The sequence below is a fragment of the Alosa sapidissima genome, chromosome 1, assembly GCF_018492685.1.
Source record: "Alosa sapidissima isolate fAloSap1 chromosome 1, fAloSap1.pri, whole genome shotgun sequence".
NCBI lineage: Eukaryota > Metazoa > Chordata > Actinopteri > Clupeiformes > Clupeidae > Alosa > Alosa sapidissima.
The window spans coordinates 54,800,004-54,814,024 of record NC_055957.1 but is presented as its reverse complement, the minus strand read 5'-3'; the positions used below and the strand labels follow the sequence as shown (position 1 = coordinate 54,814,024).

The following is a 14,021-nucleotide window of genomic DNA, read 5'->3' as shown; positions in this document are numbered from 1 at the left end:
GAAGAACAATGGGCTTGTTTGATCAAGCCCACTAATAATAAGTCAACTTAAGAAGAGCAATAGTGGGTTTGCTTGATCAAGCCCACTAATAATAATAATAGGAAAAGGTAGAAACACAATGGGGCTTTGCAGCTTCGCTGCTTGGCCCCCAATAATAAGAAAAGGTAGAATCACAATGGGTGCCAGGTAATAATTAAGGAACGTTGCAAACGTACCTTGGGCGCAGCAGCACAATAATATCATGCAGCACCTGAAAATAGTCCCTTCCAGCAACAAGTTTGAGCTGCGGCAGATTATTACGCGGCAGATTGGACATTTTCACTTAGGGGTGTACTCACTTTTGTTGCCAGCGGTTTTTAATGGCTGTGTGTTGAGTTATTTTGAGGGGACAACAAATGTACATTGTTATACAAGCTGTACACTCACTACAAATGTACATTGTTATACAAGCTGTACACTCACTACTTTACATAGTAGCAAATTGTAATTTCTTCAGTGTTGTTCCATGAAAAGATATAATAAAATATTTACAAAAATGTGAGGGGTGTACTCGGTTTTGTGAGATATGTTGTCCTCATGAGTTTTACATTTTGTTGCTCACCATCCACCCTCCGTGTTGGACTCTCTCTCTTTCTCTCTCTCTCTCTCTCACACACATACTGTACACACACACAAAGAAAGGCAGAAAAGAACAGATCTCAGCTTGTCAAGTTTTCTTTGCGTGTAACACACTGGTGCTATAATCACAGATAGTTTTGTCTCAACATGGTGTGTATGTGAGAAAGGACATTTTGCGTGTGTGTGTGACAGAGAGACAGTATCAGTGAATGTGTGAACTTTATTTGTAAGTGTGTGTATATGTGTTTGTGTGGGCGTGGGTGCATGCATGGGTGGTTGTGAATGTACTTGTGAGAGTCAATGTGCATAGATGAGTGTGTTAAAAGAGTGTCCAACGCGGAGGGACGGTGAGTGACAAAATGTAAAACTCATGAGGACAACATAACTACTATCAAGCCTGAGAAACTGCCTCCAACTACAGGAGCTGCAGCACAGCACTCTCTACGATTTCCAGACCAGAGATTGGCTACTGCTACAAAGTCCATCACTGGATGTCCTTGAGTATGGATGGAAACAAGGGTACAAGGAACAAGGTTATGCACCAGTCCCTACAACAGATCCCAGACTACCTTCTGAAGTTTGTCAGCTGCAACTGTGCAGGGAACTGTGACACTCTCAGGTGCTGCTGTAAAAAGCAAGGAGTCAAGTGTATTTCTGCTTGTGGGAACTGTCATGGTAACTCTTGCCAGAACATCAACCAGCAGATGATAACAGGAGTGAGGGAGATGCAGGGGAGTTGGATGAGGTTTGTTACATTTTAAACTTAAACCTAACTAAATTAACCTACATTTTAAACCTACATTTTAAACCTAACTAACCTCTCACTTATCATGTATACAGACCTTCCTGCCATTTAACTGACCCTAGGCAGATGGGTCAGGCCCTTGAGTCGTGGATCTGCTCGAGGTTTCTTCCTATATGTATCTCCAATTCTAGGGAGTTTTTCCTTGCCCCTGTTACTCATGGGCTCTCTCTGAATGTTTTAACACTCTGTAAAGCGCCATGAGACATGTGTAATGTTTTAGCACTCTATAAGTGAATTAAATTGAAATCGAAACGGATTAAGGAAGTTTTGTTTTGTAATTGTTCAATAAAAACACTTTTTATGGATTTGTGTATGGACTTTGAGTCATTTTTACAGTTAGACATCTCAAAAGCTAATATTGGTTAAAATATATTTAACCAATTTTTCAAACACTAAGAAGGCTCGACATAACATGAAACTTTGATCGAAGCATCATCAGTGTCTCCACATAAGAACTCGAGCATTGAAAACATTGTTTGTGTACACATACTGTAGTTTACTAAAAAGAAAGATTTTGGACAACTCGCTCCTTGCAAGATGGCAAGATGGCAGCGAGCAGAAAAAACAAGTGAGTTGTTCAAAACCTTTCTTTTAGTAAACTCTGTGTACACCAACAATGTTCTCAATGCTCGAGTTCATGTGTAGAGACACTGATGATACTTCGATCAAAGTTTCATGTTGTGTCGAGCCTTCTTAGTGTTTGAAAAATAGCGATTTTGACGCGATTGTATCAAAAAAGTAGTGGCCCAATAGGATTCCCATTCAAAAGGTCATTTCACCCGAAAACGACAACACATACAAGCTTAAAATTGCCGCTTTGGACGTACTTATGCATTTATATGAAAGTTTGACTTGGGTACATTCACAAAACCTTATATGATGAATTTTGGCGAGAGTTACACAGATGAAACGTGATTGTTTGCTGATTAAGATGCACGCTTGCTTGTTATGGGCGTGATGCAGAGAAACTTCTCTGCATGACGAAACGCCGGTTGTTAGTGATTGGTTCAAAGCGGTTCAAAGGAACTCCAATGATTTTAAACCTCAAACTGTGCCCTCCCACCCGGAAATAAACGTACGCCTATGGATCTAGGCCAGTCAGAGAGTCTGGTTTCCAGGCTACACTTTGCCTGGTCTAGACTAGAAATTATGTTTCAAAGATTTAGAAGCTGGGCACGTAGCACTCCAGAATCTTTGGTAGCAACCCAGCCCCCTGGTAAAACAAACGTGTTTGTCAGAGAGAAAAAAAAACTGATCATAAAATGTAACATAAAAAGGAACGATGGTGTTGTAGAAATGTAGCAGAGTAAAAGTACAGATATTTGCTGCAAAATGTAACGAAGTAAAAGTCAATAGTATGCACTATAGATTCTACTTAAGTAAAGTACAAATATGTGGAAAATTTACTTAAGTACAGTAACTAAGTATTTGTACTTAGTTACATTCCACCACTGCCCTCTGGGCACCCCAGACTTGATTGGCTCTCCAGGTGTTTCCCCGGGGATTTGACCGTGGATGAATTGGGAGGTGTTGGTCTATGGTCATTTTGAACATTTTAAACAAAAAAGAATACATTTTCTTAAATTTGTGGCAAAACAGAATATTCATAGATTTAATAACCAATGTATTGTCTGTCAGCCAGTAAACACTCCAGTTTCCAAGGTTGTATTCAATATTGCACACGCTCATTTATTCATCCCATTCTAGACATGCTTACCTATGTGTGTATTTATACATCTTTCCCATATACATACATCATGTATGTATATCTAGGCACACACATAATTAAACATGTATAAACTGTACATATATATTTATATATATCTATAAATGTACATGTACATATTAAATAGCACATCAAATGCACTCAGATTCACACTTGAACATACATACGCAATGTGTTTCTGAGCGAACATCAGTTTTTATGTACACATTATTTTCTGCTTATATAAGCAAAGATCACAGGTGCACGTGTGTGTGCACACAAATGTATGAGTGCGCGCACGCACGCACAAACACACACACACACACACACACACACACACACACACACACACACACACACACACACACACACACACACACACACACCTTAATCTAAATAACAAACAAGAAAGAAAAAAATCCTTCATATTATGACAACACCAGGTTGCAATTTTGGACACCTCACTTGATTTTCTTTTAAAGCTGAGACTGAAATATAAAAGGGGAGGAGGAGAATAAAACAAAAAAGGCATAGTGCTGGATCTGGTCCACACTGCAGGTAAGTGGTACATTTGCATATTGTGTACATTTTTAATTCCCCCGTTTTATTCATTTCTTATAAACAGCATTTCCTTTAAAAAATGAAACATTAAAATAAAACAAAAAAACCTACACTCTACAGGAGTTATGTCTGCAGCCTCTACTGCTGACAAATGTTGACATCAAGCTGTACAGCGCAGTCAAAACATACTTACATCTCAGCTCATTTTACAGGTACAGCCATAATCAAGGCACAAAGATCTACAAGTAGATTTTTTATAATTCAATAAAGTTGTACAAAACAATATTACATTTTTCAGTCTGTACAAGATAAATCTCCCTTGCACAGTATGTACAAGTTAAGAAACAATAACTTCTTCACTTTCAGACCCTCCCCCAGGTAGCTGTGTGGATAGAGCAGAGTTAGAGTGGTGGCTTGTCCTTTCAATGATGCTGAAGGCTGACTGCCAATGCTCTTACAGTCTACATTTCACTGTCACATCTCCTAGTTCCCCTGAGATGCTGTCTGGGGACCAGAGGGGTTAAGGGAAAAGTCCATTCCCTCTGTGCACCAGTCTATCCATAACCCCTGAAGTCACCAAAACTATGACCAAGTAAATAAATATTTGTGATGCTACATTTTGTGTGAACTTTTTTTTTAAATTTAAAATCGGATGCAAAAGTGCATGTTCCTTCCATTCATTTCTGTCAATCCTTGTGTTTGAAACTTAAGCAACTTCCACCATCTGAAAGTATTTTTCAGTGAGGAGTAGCTAGACTTCATTGAGTATATCTGAATGCAGTCACAGCTGAGTGGAAAGATGCCAAATGCTCCAAATCATTTGGCAATTTATCTGCATCTATCAGTCCAGACACCAGCCTAGATCAGGCCAGTCCAGAATTTGAATGAAATCGAATTGCAATAATAATAATAATAATAGTAATAATAATAATAATAATAATACCATCAGGAGGTAGCCAACGACTACATGGAATGGCAGAAACAAAGAAGGCATTCAAATAAGGAGAAAAGCAACTATTCCAACAGAAAGCACTGAAAAGAAGGAAAAGGAGGGTTTCACACACTTCAGTAGTACTCATCCATGATTTGAGTTTAGAGTTGCCCTTTCTTGTTCTGTTTTTGTTTATTTGTTTTCTTTGTTTGTTTTTAGCATACAGGGTCTTGTTCACAACAGCTCGTACTGTCGAAGATGCATTCTCTGAATTATGTCTCGGCAATCATTAAAGACCCGGCGGATGTTCTCTGTGTCCACGGCGCAGGTAAAATGGGGGTAGCAGTAGTGTCTGCCATCACCACTTGCAGTGCTGATTCTCTGTGACACACATATACAAATATATTGACAGATGCAAAATAAGTAGTAAATACAACCTATATACCTATAAACATTTATATATAAAGTATATTGTTGGTAACATACAATTTATCCCAATGATAAAATAAAGTCAACAATCTTTACATGTTTACATGGGCTACCTTCAAACAAAATTGCTTCAATATCTGTTTCAAAGTCAAGGAATTCCTCACCAGGAACTCATCACGGATGAAAAACTTAGCTCTTGTCACCCTTGGGTTTTCTCCAGGCTCAGGGGTTGCTATTTAAAGTAATAAACTAGTTATTTTCATGATACAAATACAGTATACCATGCATCTACAAATGTGACAATCTACAACGTGGAGAAAGATGCACACAATGCCCTAATAGGTCAGGAGCTACAGCTGAACTTGACACTGTTCAACCCCCTTAACCCTCAAGGCACTCATGTGTTCTGGGGGACCATTTCATGAAGTTATATAAATTCAGTAAATTCATAAAGTCCACTCCAATGCAATACATTTGCATTATAGAAACCTCTGTCCTTCCACAAAGACAACCTCTTGTGCAGTAACTGATGTACAATGAATGTTCTTTTAAAATGTCTATTTTATGTACTTTGTTTTCAATATTAATTGCACAAAAATGAAAAGTACATAGCACCAGTGGATATGCATGCTGATCTGAGGCCACATTCTAGGTCTGTGTGTGTGTGTGTGTGTGTGTGTGTGTGTGTGTGTGTGTGTGTGTTTGTGTGTTAGTGTGTGTGCATGGTTATGCATGCAGATCTTTTCAATGGCTCTGGTCTACAGCTGGCAGAGCAGGCGACACTATACACTGCAAAAAAGGAAATCTAACCCAAGTGTTATTAATCTTATAATAAGGTCAAAAATTCTACTTAGTTATTGTTTAGTATGAAAAGACTTACCTAGCGCTCTCTCAAAAGATCATTTTGACTTAATTTAAGAAGGCTTTGACTTATTTTAAGGAGTCTTACCAAGACAAATTTACCCTTAAAGCAGTACCGTCACACCGGTGTGACGGGAATGTTGAGAAATGAACGTTGTAAAGAATATCTGGGTTCAATGAATTCAACATAGAATTTTAGGACCTTCAATTGTTGCGGATTAGAATGTTCAAAAACCTACACCTTTAAGGGTTAACACACTGGCAGACAAATGTGCTTGTTTTTAGGACAAATTTGCTTAATGCACTGGCAGAAAAAAATAGCTTGTTTTCAAGATGAGATGTCTTAAAATAAGTCAAACTTTTCTTAAATTAAGTCAAATGATTTCACGAGAAAGCGCTAGGTAAGTCTTTTTATACTGAAAACAATACAAACTATTTTTTTATCTTGATATAAGATTAAAAATCTTGGTTAGATTTTATTAGATAAGCAGTTTTTGCAGTATACCAGACAGATTTTCTATGAATCTAGCCAGTGCCATGTCAAACAGATCTTCTCCTGATTAGGGGTCAGGAATCTATGACTTGCGAGCCAGATATGGCTCTATTGCTGATCACTGTAGATAAGCATCTAAAATAGGCTAATATTACACTATTGTGTGGTCAGTCCATGTAGAACCGCAATGACTAAATTGTATTTCGAAATAAATGATTCAACCACAATAAAATAAATGGTTTACCCTGGTCTAAATGGTTTAACCTATCAGTACCAAAACTAAATTTTCATTGGAGAATGTGGCCCGTCAAGTCAACTTCAAAGTCTCCAAATTCAATCTCCCTACTTTCCTACTGTAGATTATTTGTAGGTCATACGGAAATATAAAAGTTCAGATCTACCATTCGTCCAGACCAGGTGCTACAGAGTGTCAGATTGGGATTATGGACTACTGTATATTTTGACTCATGTTTTGTCATTTAAAGGTGAGGCTATTTGCCCCCCTGGTACAATTAGCAGTGTATGCTATTTGTAACCTGGTGCAATTGGAAGTGAATGCTATTCGTACCCCGGTGCACACAGCTATGTGTTCTATTAATAAGTATAAGTATAAGTATATATACTTTTTTGATCCCGTGAGGGAAATTTGGTCTCTGCATTTAACCCAATCGGTGAATTAGTGAAACACAAACAGCACACAGTGAACACACAGTGAGGTGAAGCACACACTAATCCCAGCGCAGTGAGCTGCCTGCTACAACGGCGGCGCTCTGGGAGCAGTGAGGGGTTAGATGCCTTGCTCAAGGGCACTTCAGCCACGGCCCACTGGTCGGGGCTCGAACCGGCAACCCTCCGGTTACAAGTCCAGAGTGCTAACCAGTGGGCCACGGCTGCCCGTAATACCCCATCTGGTACAAATATCAATGCATGCTATTTGCACCCCTGTGCATTGACCTTGGCATATTAATCACACAATGTAATTATTATTATATATATATTTAAAAACGAGCAATGTGTTTTTGTTGTTACATCACAGGGTGTGAATAGCTCAGGCCTAGGCTATTCGTACCAGGGGTGCAAATAGACACTCTGAATAAGGTATGCTATTTGCATCACTGTATAATTAGAAGTGGAAGCTATTCATACCCTGGTGTATATAGTAATCTGTGCTATTTACACCCTGGTGGAACAATTAGCTGGTTTGATTGCAACTAGCTAATTGTTGCAATCAAAACTTCCGTTTCAGAACTGATTTCTTCTACAAATTGCACGTATTCTCTGCAGAGAAGATGGTACACATGTACACTAACACTTCTATTCACTGCCAAAAAGGTATTACACGGGAATCAAACCCTCCCACGTTTTAAACCATGACGATAACCACTGTGCAATCTACTGTCAAATGCTGATTAGAGTTTGCAGGCTGTCTTATAGTTCATAGGCCTGAGCGTCATAACCAACATTTCTGTTAATTAATAAACTGACGGTTGTACTGTATGTATTCACTGAAGAAAGATTATGAAAATAAAACACCACTTTTCCATCTAAAAATTAATTTGAACAGATATTAGTGCTGAAACCTTTCAGAATTTTTCAGTTTCTGCTGACAATTTTTTGTGTGTGCAACACATTTGTTGTCACACGTCATACAGGGTGTGAATAGCCCAGCTGTGTGGCCAAGGCTATTTGTACCATGGGTGCAAATAGACATTCCAAATATTTAAATCGGTAATTGAACCAATTACTCTATACAGTGGTGAAGCATGGGGCCCACTTAGAAAATTGAAGCCCTGCATACAGAATTTTGCAAAAACATAATTAATGTACAGAGAAACACACCAAACAATTGATGCGGGGCAGGACTGGGCCACTTCTCTCTGATTATAAATATTAAAAAAAGAGCACAAAACTTTTGGAGGCACATCCAAACAAGTGAGCCCAATTTACATAAAGCTCTCAAAAGTCAGGAGACAAATGATGGGTCCCCTCAGCCAACTTATACTAAAATTGCACCAGGAGTGTTATTGGTTAGTTAGTTAACCCTGTGCCCTAGAAGTTTTGGGTCAGGCTGTCGTTTACTTCACTGACTTCATTGAACTTACTGTTGTTTACTTCATTTACTTCATTGAACTTACTGTTCCTTGGGGAGACAGAGTGGAAGAGGCCAATGAGCTGAAGAGAGCGAAATACACTGATATAGCAGAGGAGGCAGCCAAGCGAGGTTGGAGTGCACAATTAAGGCCTATTGAAATCGGCGCACAAGGGTTTGTGGCCAGATCTGCTATTGGCTAGCTGTCTGAATTGGGCATTTGTGGACGAAGTCTAAGGCAGGTGGTTAGTAACATGGTCTTGGCAGCAGAACGAGCAAGCGAATGGTTGTGGGTAAGGAGAAGTTACCCTTCATGGGGCGCAAGCTAAGGTAAGCTAACTGTGTGGGAAGTGTGTGTGTATGCATGTGTGTGTGTGTGTGTGTGTGTGTGTGTGTGTGTGTGTGTGTGTGTGTGAATGTGTGTGTGCAGATCTTCCCTGGAATGGGAGTTTGTGCTTCTACCTTCAGGTAGAAGATACACAGTTCCTACCCAGCAGATTAAAATAAATCTAACTCTGTTTTGTCTCTGTTTTAAGGGCAATTCTACGCAAAACTGTCATATCCATAATGCCAACTAAGTACAGTTTTGTGCGGAATTGCCCTTAAACGTGAGCGCAGGTTTGCCTTTATATTTTTCATATGTGAGAAAGATTTCTCACATGCAAATGGAATCGAACAGGGTTAGCACAGCAATACTAACATGTTGCAGTGTGCGATATAACGGGCAGTTCATTTCACGTTTTCAGAATCAGTCTTTGGATGGAAACTTTCCCATTTCAGCTCGCAAACTCATTCGCTGATGTTTCCTTTTTGACATTTTACGACAGCAAGCGCACACATCAACAAAAACATTGTTCTCGTTGACCGAAATGGAGGGAACTCTGTGATTTTGTTTGATATTGACATGGCAATGAACCACGAATGTAACAATATTGTGCAAGCTACGGTTACAGAGTCAAGTGAGGTGGAAAGATATATTAAATTACTCAGTTAGACCTACATATTTGCCACAAAGCCTTGTCATTTTTTTGTTTTGTTCATCTTTCGCCAACCCATTTCGTCCGAGAGCGCCAGCCATGCAGCAAAAGAGCCACTGGTGGCTCGCGAGCCCCAGGTTCCCGACCCATGCGATAGCGTCTTCATTAAAGTCAAACCTGTTTTTATTCTTTTTAAACCTGTTTGACTCTAATGAAGACGTTATGTGTCAAAACGTTAGTCACCAGCACCAGTAAAGCTCGGTTTAACCAATCGTGTACTCCAGTCCTTTTTTGGGGGGGTTCAGTCTTCTGAAGTGGCCCGAGATTTGTGATTTTCCAACAAAATAATGCTCCCAAGTACACAGCAAACCAAAGCTGGACTTAATGTCCTTTTTATCATTGCATTAGGCTACAAATGACTCAATTACTTCAAGGGTCAAAGGGGTTGGATAATGTTCGAGTTCAGTTCAGCATTTTAAAGGATCCCAGAATCACTGGGCATACTGCTAATAATAATAATAAGCCATGTCTATCATGATGGAATAATCACAGGTATTCCTGTGTGGTTTTTGACTGTTAACACAATACCTTCATTTGGTATGGTGTAGCGAGCATACTCAGGAAAGTAGTCTTCAATTTTGGATTTTCCTGCCAATACTTTTTCAGCCAACATGTCCTGTTTGTTTAGAAATAATATGACTGATATTGTTCGTAACCATCTGAAAGAAATTCAGAGTTGAAAATTATAAAGCAGTGGAGAGTCAATGCATAACTTCATTGTATTTCTGTTAACTGAACAGCCATGACATGTTAAAAACGGCAACAATCAAATCAAAAGAATTCATATAGATTAAATTAAAATAGAAAAAAATAGACCAATACTTATTGTTGTATACCTGTTATTCCAGATACTCCGGAATAGATCCAGTGCTTCCCGTAGTCTGTTTGTTGTGTTGTCTTCCCTTATGACCATGTTATAGCTGCTACTTGCAACTACAAAGATGATGGCTGTAACGTCTGAAAACGCATGACAAACACATAGTGCAAAATATTTAAATAGTGCATATTTGTTTGGGTGCACTGCTCACACAAACATTATGTAGAAAAGACACAAAGGGAAAAAATAACATTTTTAAAAAGACAACAGAGTAACACTCCATAATAAGGTGTCATAATAAATAGCAAATTAGTAATTACCTAACCCTTTGTTAATATTTGTTAATTGTTACTAAAATATCTATTTGTCACAAGTTAATATTTTTAACAAATCTATTATTTATATTATATATATTAATGTCTTTTTGGCACTAATTAACAGTTATTTCTTACATCATTTAAATGTTAAATGTTTATTTACAAACTATATGTTAATAGAAAAGTTAATGACATATTATTATTTAACTAATTGTTATTAAACTGTGTTTCTGCCTATCCTAATATGAACCACTCCCCACTCTCTTACAATAAAGTTGGTTAAGCTTAATTAATATATCAGTAGTATATAGTTGTCAGCGTGGGGCCCCTTATAATAAAGTTGGTTAAGCTTAATTCATATATTAGTAATATATACTGCTCAAAAAATTAAGGGAACTACATTCACAGAATGTCTGACAGTTCTTGCAAAATAAAACACTCTCCTCAAAAGTTTTACTTGTGCTCAGAACCAAACAGTCAGAATACCGATCCAGTGTATGATTGAAGTGTTCCCTTAATTTTTTTGAGCATTATATAACTATCAGTATGGGGGACCCTTATAATAAAGTTGGTTAAGCTTAATTATTATTATTATGGGGCAGCCGTGGCCTACTGGTTAGCACTTCGGACTTGTAACCGGAGGGTTGCTGGTTCGAACCCCGACCAGTAGGCACGGCTGAAGTGCCCTTGAGCAAGGCACCTAACCCCTGACTGCTCCCCGAGCACCGCTGTTGTTGCAGGCAGCTCACTGCGCCGGGATTAGTGTGTGCTTCACCTCACTGTGTGTTCACTGTGTACTGAGTGTGTTTCACTAACTGGGATAAATGCAGAGACCAAATTTCCCTCACGGGATCAAAAGAGTATATATACTTATAGTATACTTATATTAGTCAGACGGTGAAGGGACTGAGACCAAAACTGGCTTATCACATTTATTCCTTTAGGAAAAGTTAAAACAAAACATGCCTTCAGGCACTGGCATACATAAAACAGCATCTGCACAAGCAAAATAAAAAGAAGTAGTTGACTGGGCTATATTACGCGGAGGTAATGGATAAACATAATGCTAAACTAAATGTACATTCATTTCCTGCTAGACTGAATTGCACTTTCCATGCACTCTAAACTAAACTACACTGAATGCATGGAAAGTTTCTAGCGGAGTTTACAGCTAATCACGTAAGACTCAATGTGTATGAACTTGTGGTCATAATGAAAACATTAATAACCTTTCTCTAAGTTGCTAGAATTGCACCCAAATCCTAACAATACATGTAAAGTAATATAATACAGGTGATATATCGAAGTTTTCAACTTAAACCACATTTTACAGTTACAAATTTAAAACAAAGTGGGGAGTGCTTTGTACAGTCAACCTACCCAATGCAAAGCATACCGCTTCTGATTGGGTACGGCAACAATACAAGGACAAAACGCAGCAGAGCTGCAGTATACCGTTTCTCCAAAGGGGGCTCCAAAACACCAATCTCAATAAAGCTGCTTAATTACGGCGAAAATCACATACAAACACGAAACTACATTTCTAACTCTGTTACACCCACCTCCCCTGAATTTCACCAAATTCAAGCAGCAACCAAATAGTACTTCCAAAGGCAAAAAGTACACTACTTTCAAACATTAGACAGAGGATCACCAATTACAGGACAGCCAATCACAAAGGTATCCAATAAGGATGAAGTGTAAGAAGAGGTGCACAAACTCTCCCACAACCAACCAATGGCAGTAGGGTGCCCTATACACCCCACAAGACCATAGAGCCATAAACCATAAATTCTCCATAAAGCTAATCAGAAAAGCTTGGACCACATAACCATGTTACTAAATGTGTGTATGACCTCAACATGTCTAATCATGAAAAACCTGAAACACCGACCTGCAGATAGCCTGCATAGACGGATGTGTGTGAACAATATCTTGTCTTGACATAGTTTGAATCAGTCTGTCAACTGGCTTGAGAATGCGACCAAATCTAGACCTCACCTGTGCGGATGTACTAGGATTTTCAGACTGTGAGATATAAGCTACTGTGTCAACATTGTTCATGCATTAGCTTTGTCTGTCTGTGTATATTACTAATCTGTGTAGATATAATATTATAATCTGTCTAATCTAATCTCCGCTGAGCGTCGGGGAGTTTTTTGCCCCTCGCCCTCGTCCATTAATTCCGTATAACAGAACACCTCAGCGGCCATTATCCCTTACCTAACCAACTTTATTATAACGGGCCCCACACTGATAGCTATATATTACTAAGCAACCAACTTTATTGTAAGGGTCCTATGAGGAGTGGTTCATAATGGGATAGGCAGAAGCACAGTTTAATAACAAATAGATAAATAATGTCATGAATTTTTATATTAACATATGGTTTGTAAATAAACATTTAACATTTAAGAAATAATTGTTAATTAGTGCCAAAAATACATTTATTTAGCTATTAACAAATAATAATAAAATATTAATTAATAGATTTGTTAAAACATTAACATCCAGATTTTATGCAAACAACTAATATTTAATTAATGATGAAAAAACTATTAACTTGTGACAAATAGATATTTTAGTAACAATTAACAAATATTAACAAAGGGTTAGGTAATTACTAGTTTGCTATTTATTATGGCACCTTATTATGGAGTGTTACCGACAACGGTATTCAGCCTTCCAATGTTAAAGCTGCAGTTGGCAAGTCTGACAGATTGAGGGGACTTAACCAACATTTTTAATGTTTACAACTCTCATGCCCCTCCCCCACTACCACAGAGCACCCGCTCATCGAGTTTGTGCTCGTCAGTGCGCACCAGACTGCACCAGACTGTGATTAACAGTCATATCTCACACAGCCCTGCTCTAATTGGACCAGAAAAACCGGGAGCTGTGGATTTTTGCAAAACAAATAACATGCTCTAGGTGGAGGTAGAAGTGTGGGTTTTTTTTTCTTTTTGATTTATGTTGTTCTGTCGGAGCATAGTGTCGGTTTCAGTGATATGATAAAAAAAAATCTTGCCAACTGCAGCTTTAAATTATATAAATTTATATGCATGTCAGCATTAATCTCACCATTAAAGCACTGGATCCATTTTCTCCTTTCATCTCTCTGACCACCCACATCAAACATACTGTAGAAGAGACATACAGATTAAAATCTGCATTTATACAAACAGTCAAACACTCTAAGCACATTGTATCTGTATGTCTTCGTCTCTGTATGTCTTTCTTGAATTTGCAGAAGTTTTATATTCAGTAGTGTGAAATTGTATTTTCAAAAATAATTATCTGGTGGTTTGTGATGGTCATTCATAGCTATCTGAGTTCAGAGATGATGAAGCCATGGCTG

General features: G+C 38.3%; 1 protein-coding gene across 8 annotated transcripts in view; it reads right to left on the bottom strand.

Moving 5' to 3' along the window:
* Positions 1-3,086: 3,086 nt before the first annotated feature.
* LOC121723629 (guanine nucleotide-binding protein G(olf) subunit alpha) overlaps positions 3,087-14,021 on the bottom strand; it is a 178,815-nt gene continuing 167,880 nt past the window's right edge. For all 8 annotated transcript variants that reach the window (XM_042109491.1, XM_042109512.1, XM_042109499.1 and 5 more), the window contains 5 exons: positions 13,745-13,803; positions 10,366-10,486; positions 10,058-10,188; positions 5,214-5,281; positions 3,087-5,001 (listed from right to left, as the gene is read on the bottom strand). In XM_042109491.1, coding sequence (XP_041965425.1) covers positions 4,855-5,001; positions 5,214-5,281; positions 10,058-10,188; positions 10,366-10,486; positions 13,745-13,803 — 526 coding nt within the window. In that variant the 3' untranslated portion in view covers positions 3,087-4,854. The remainder of the gene's footprint in view (positions 5,002-5,213; positions 5,282-10,057; positions 10,189-10,365; positions 10,487-13,744; positions 13,804-14,021) is intronic.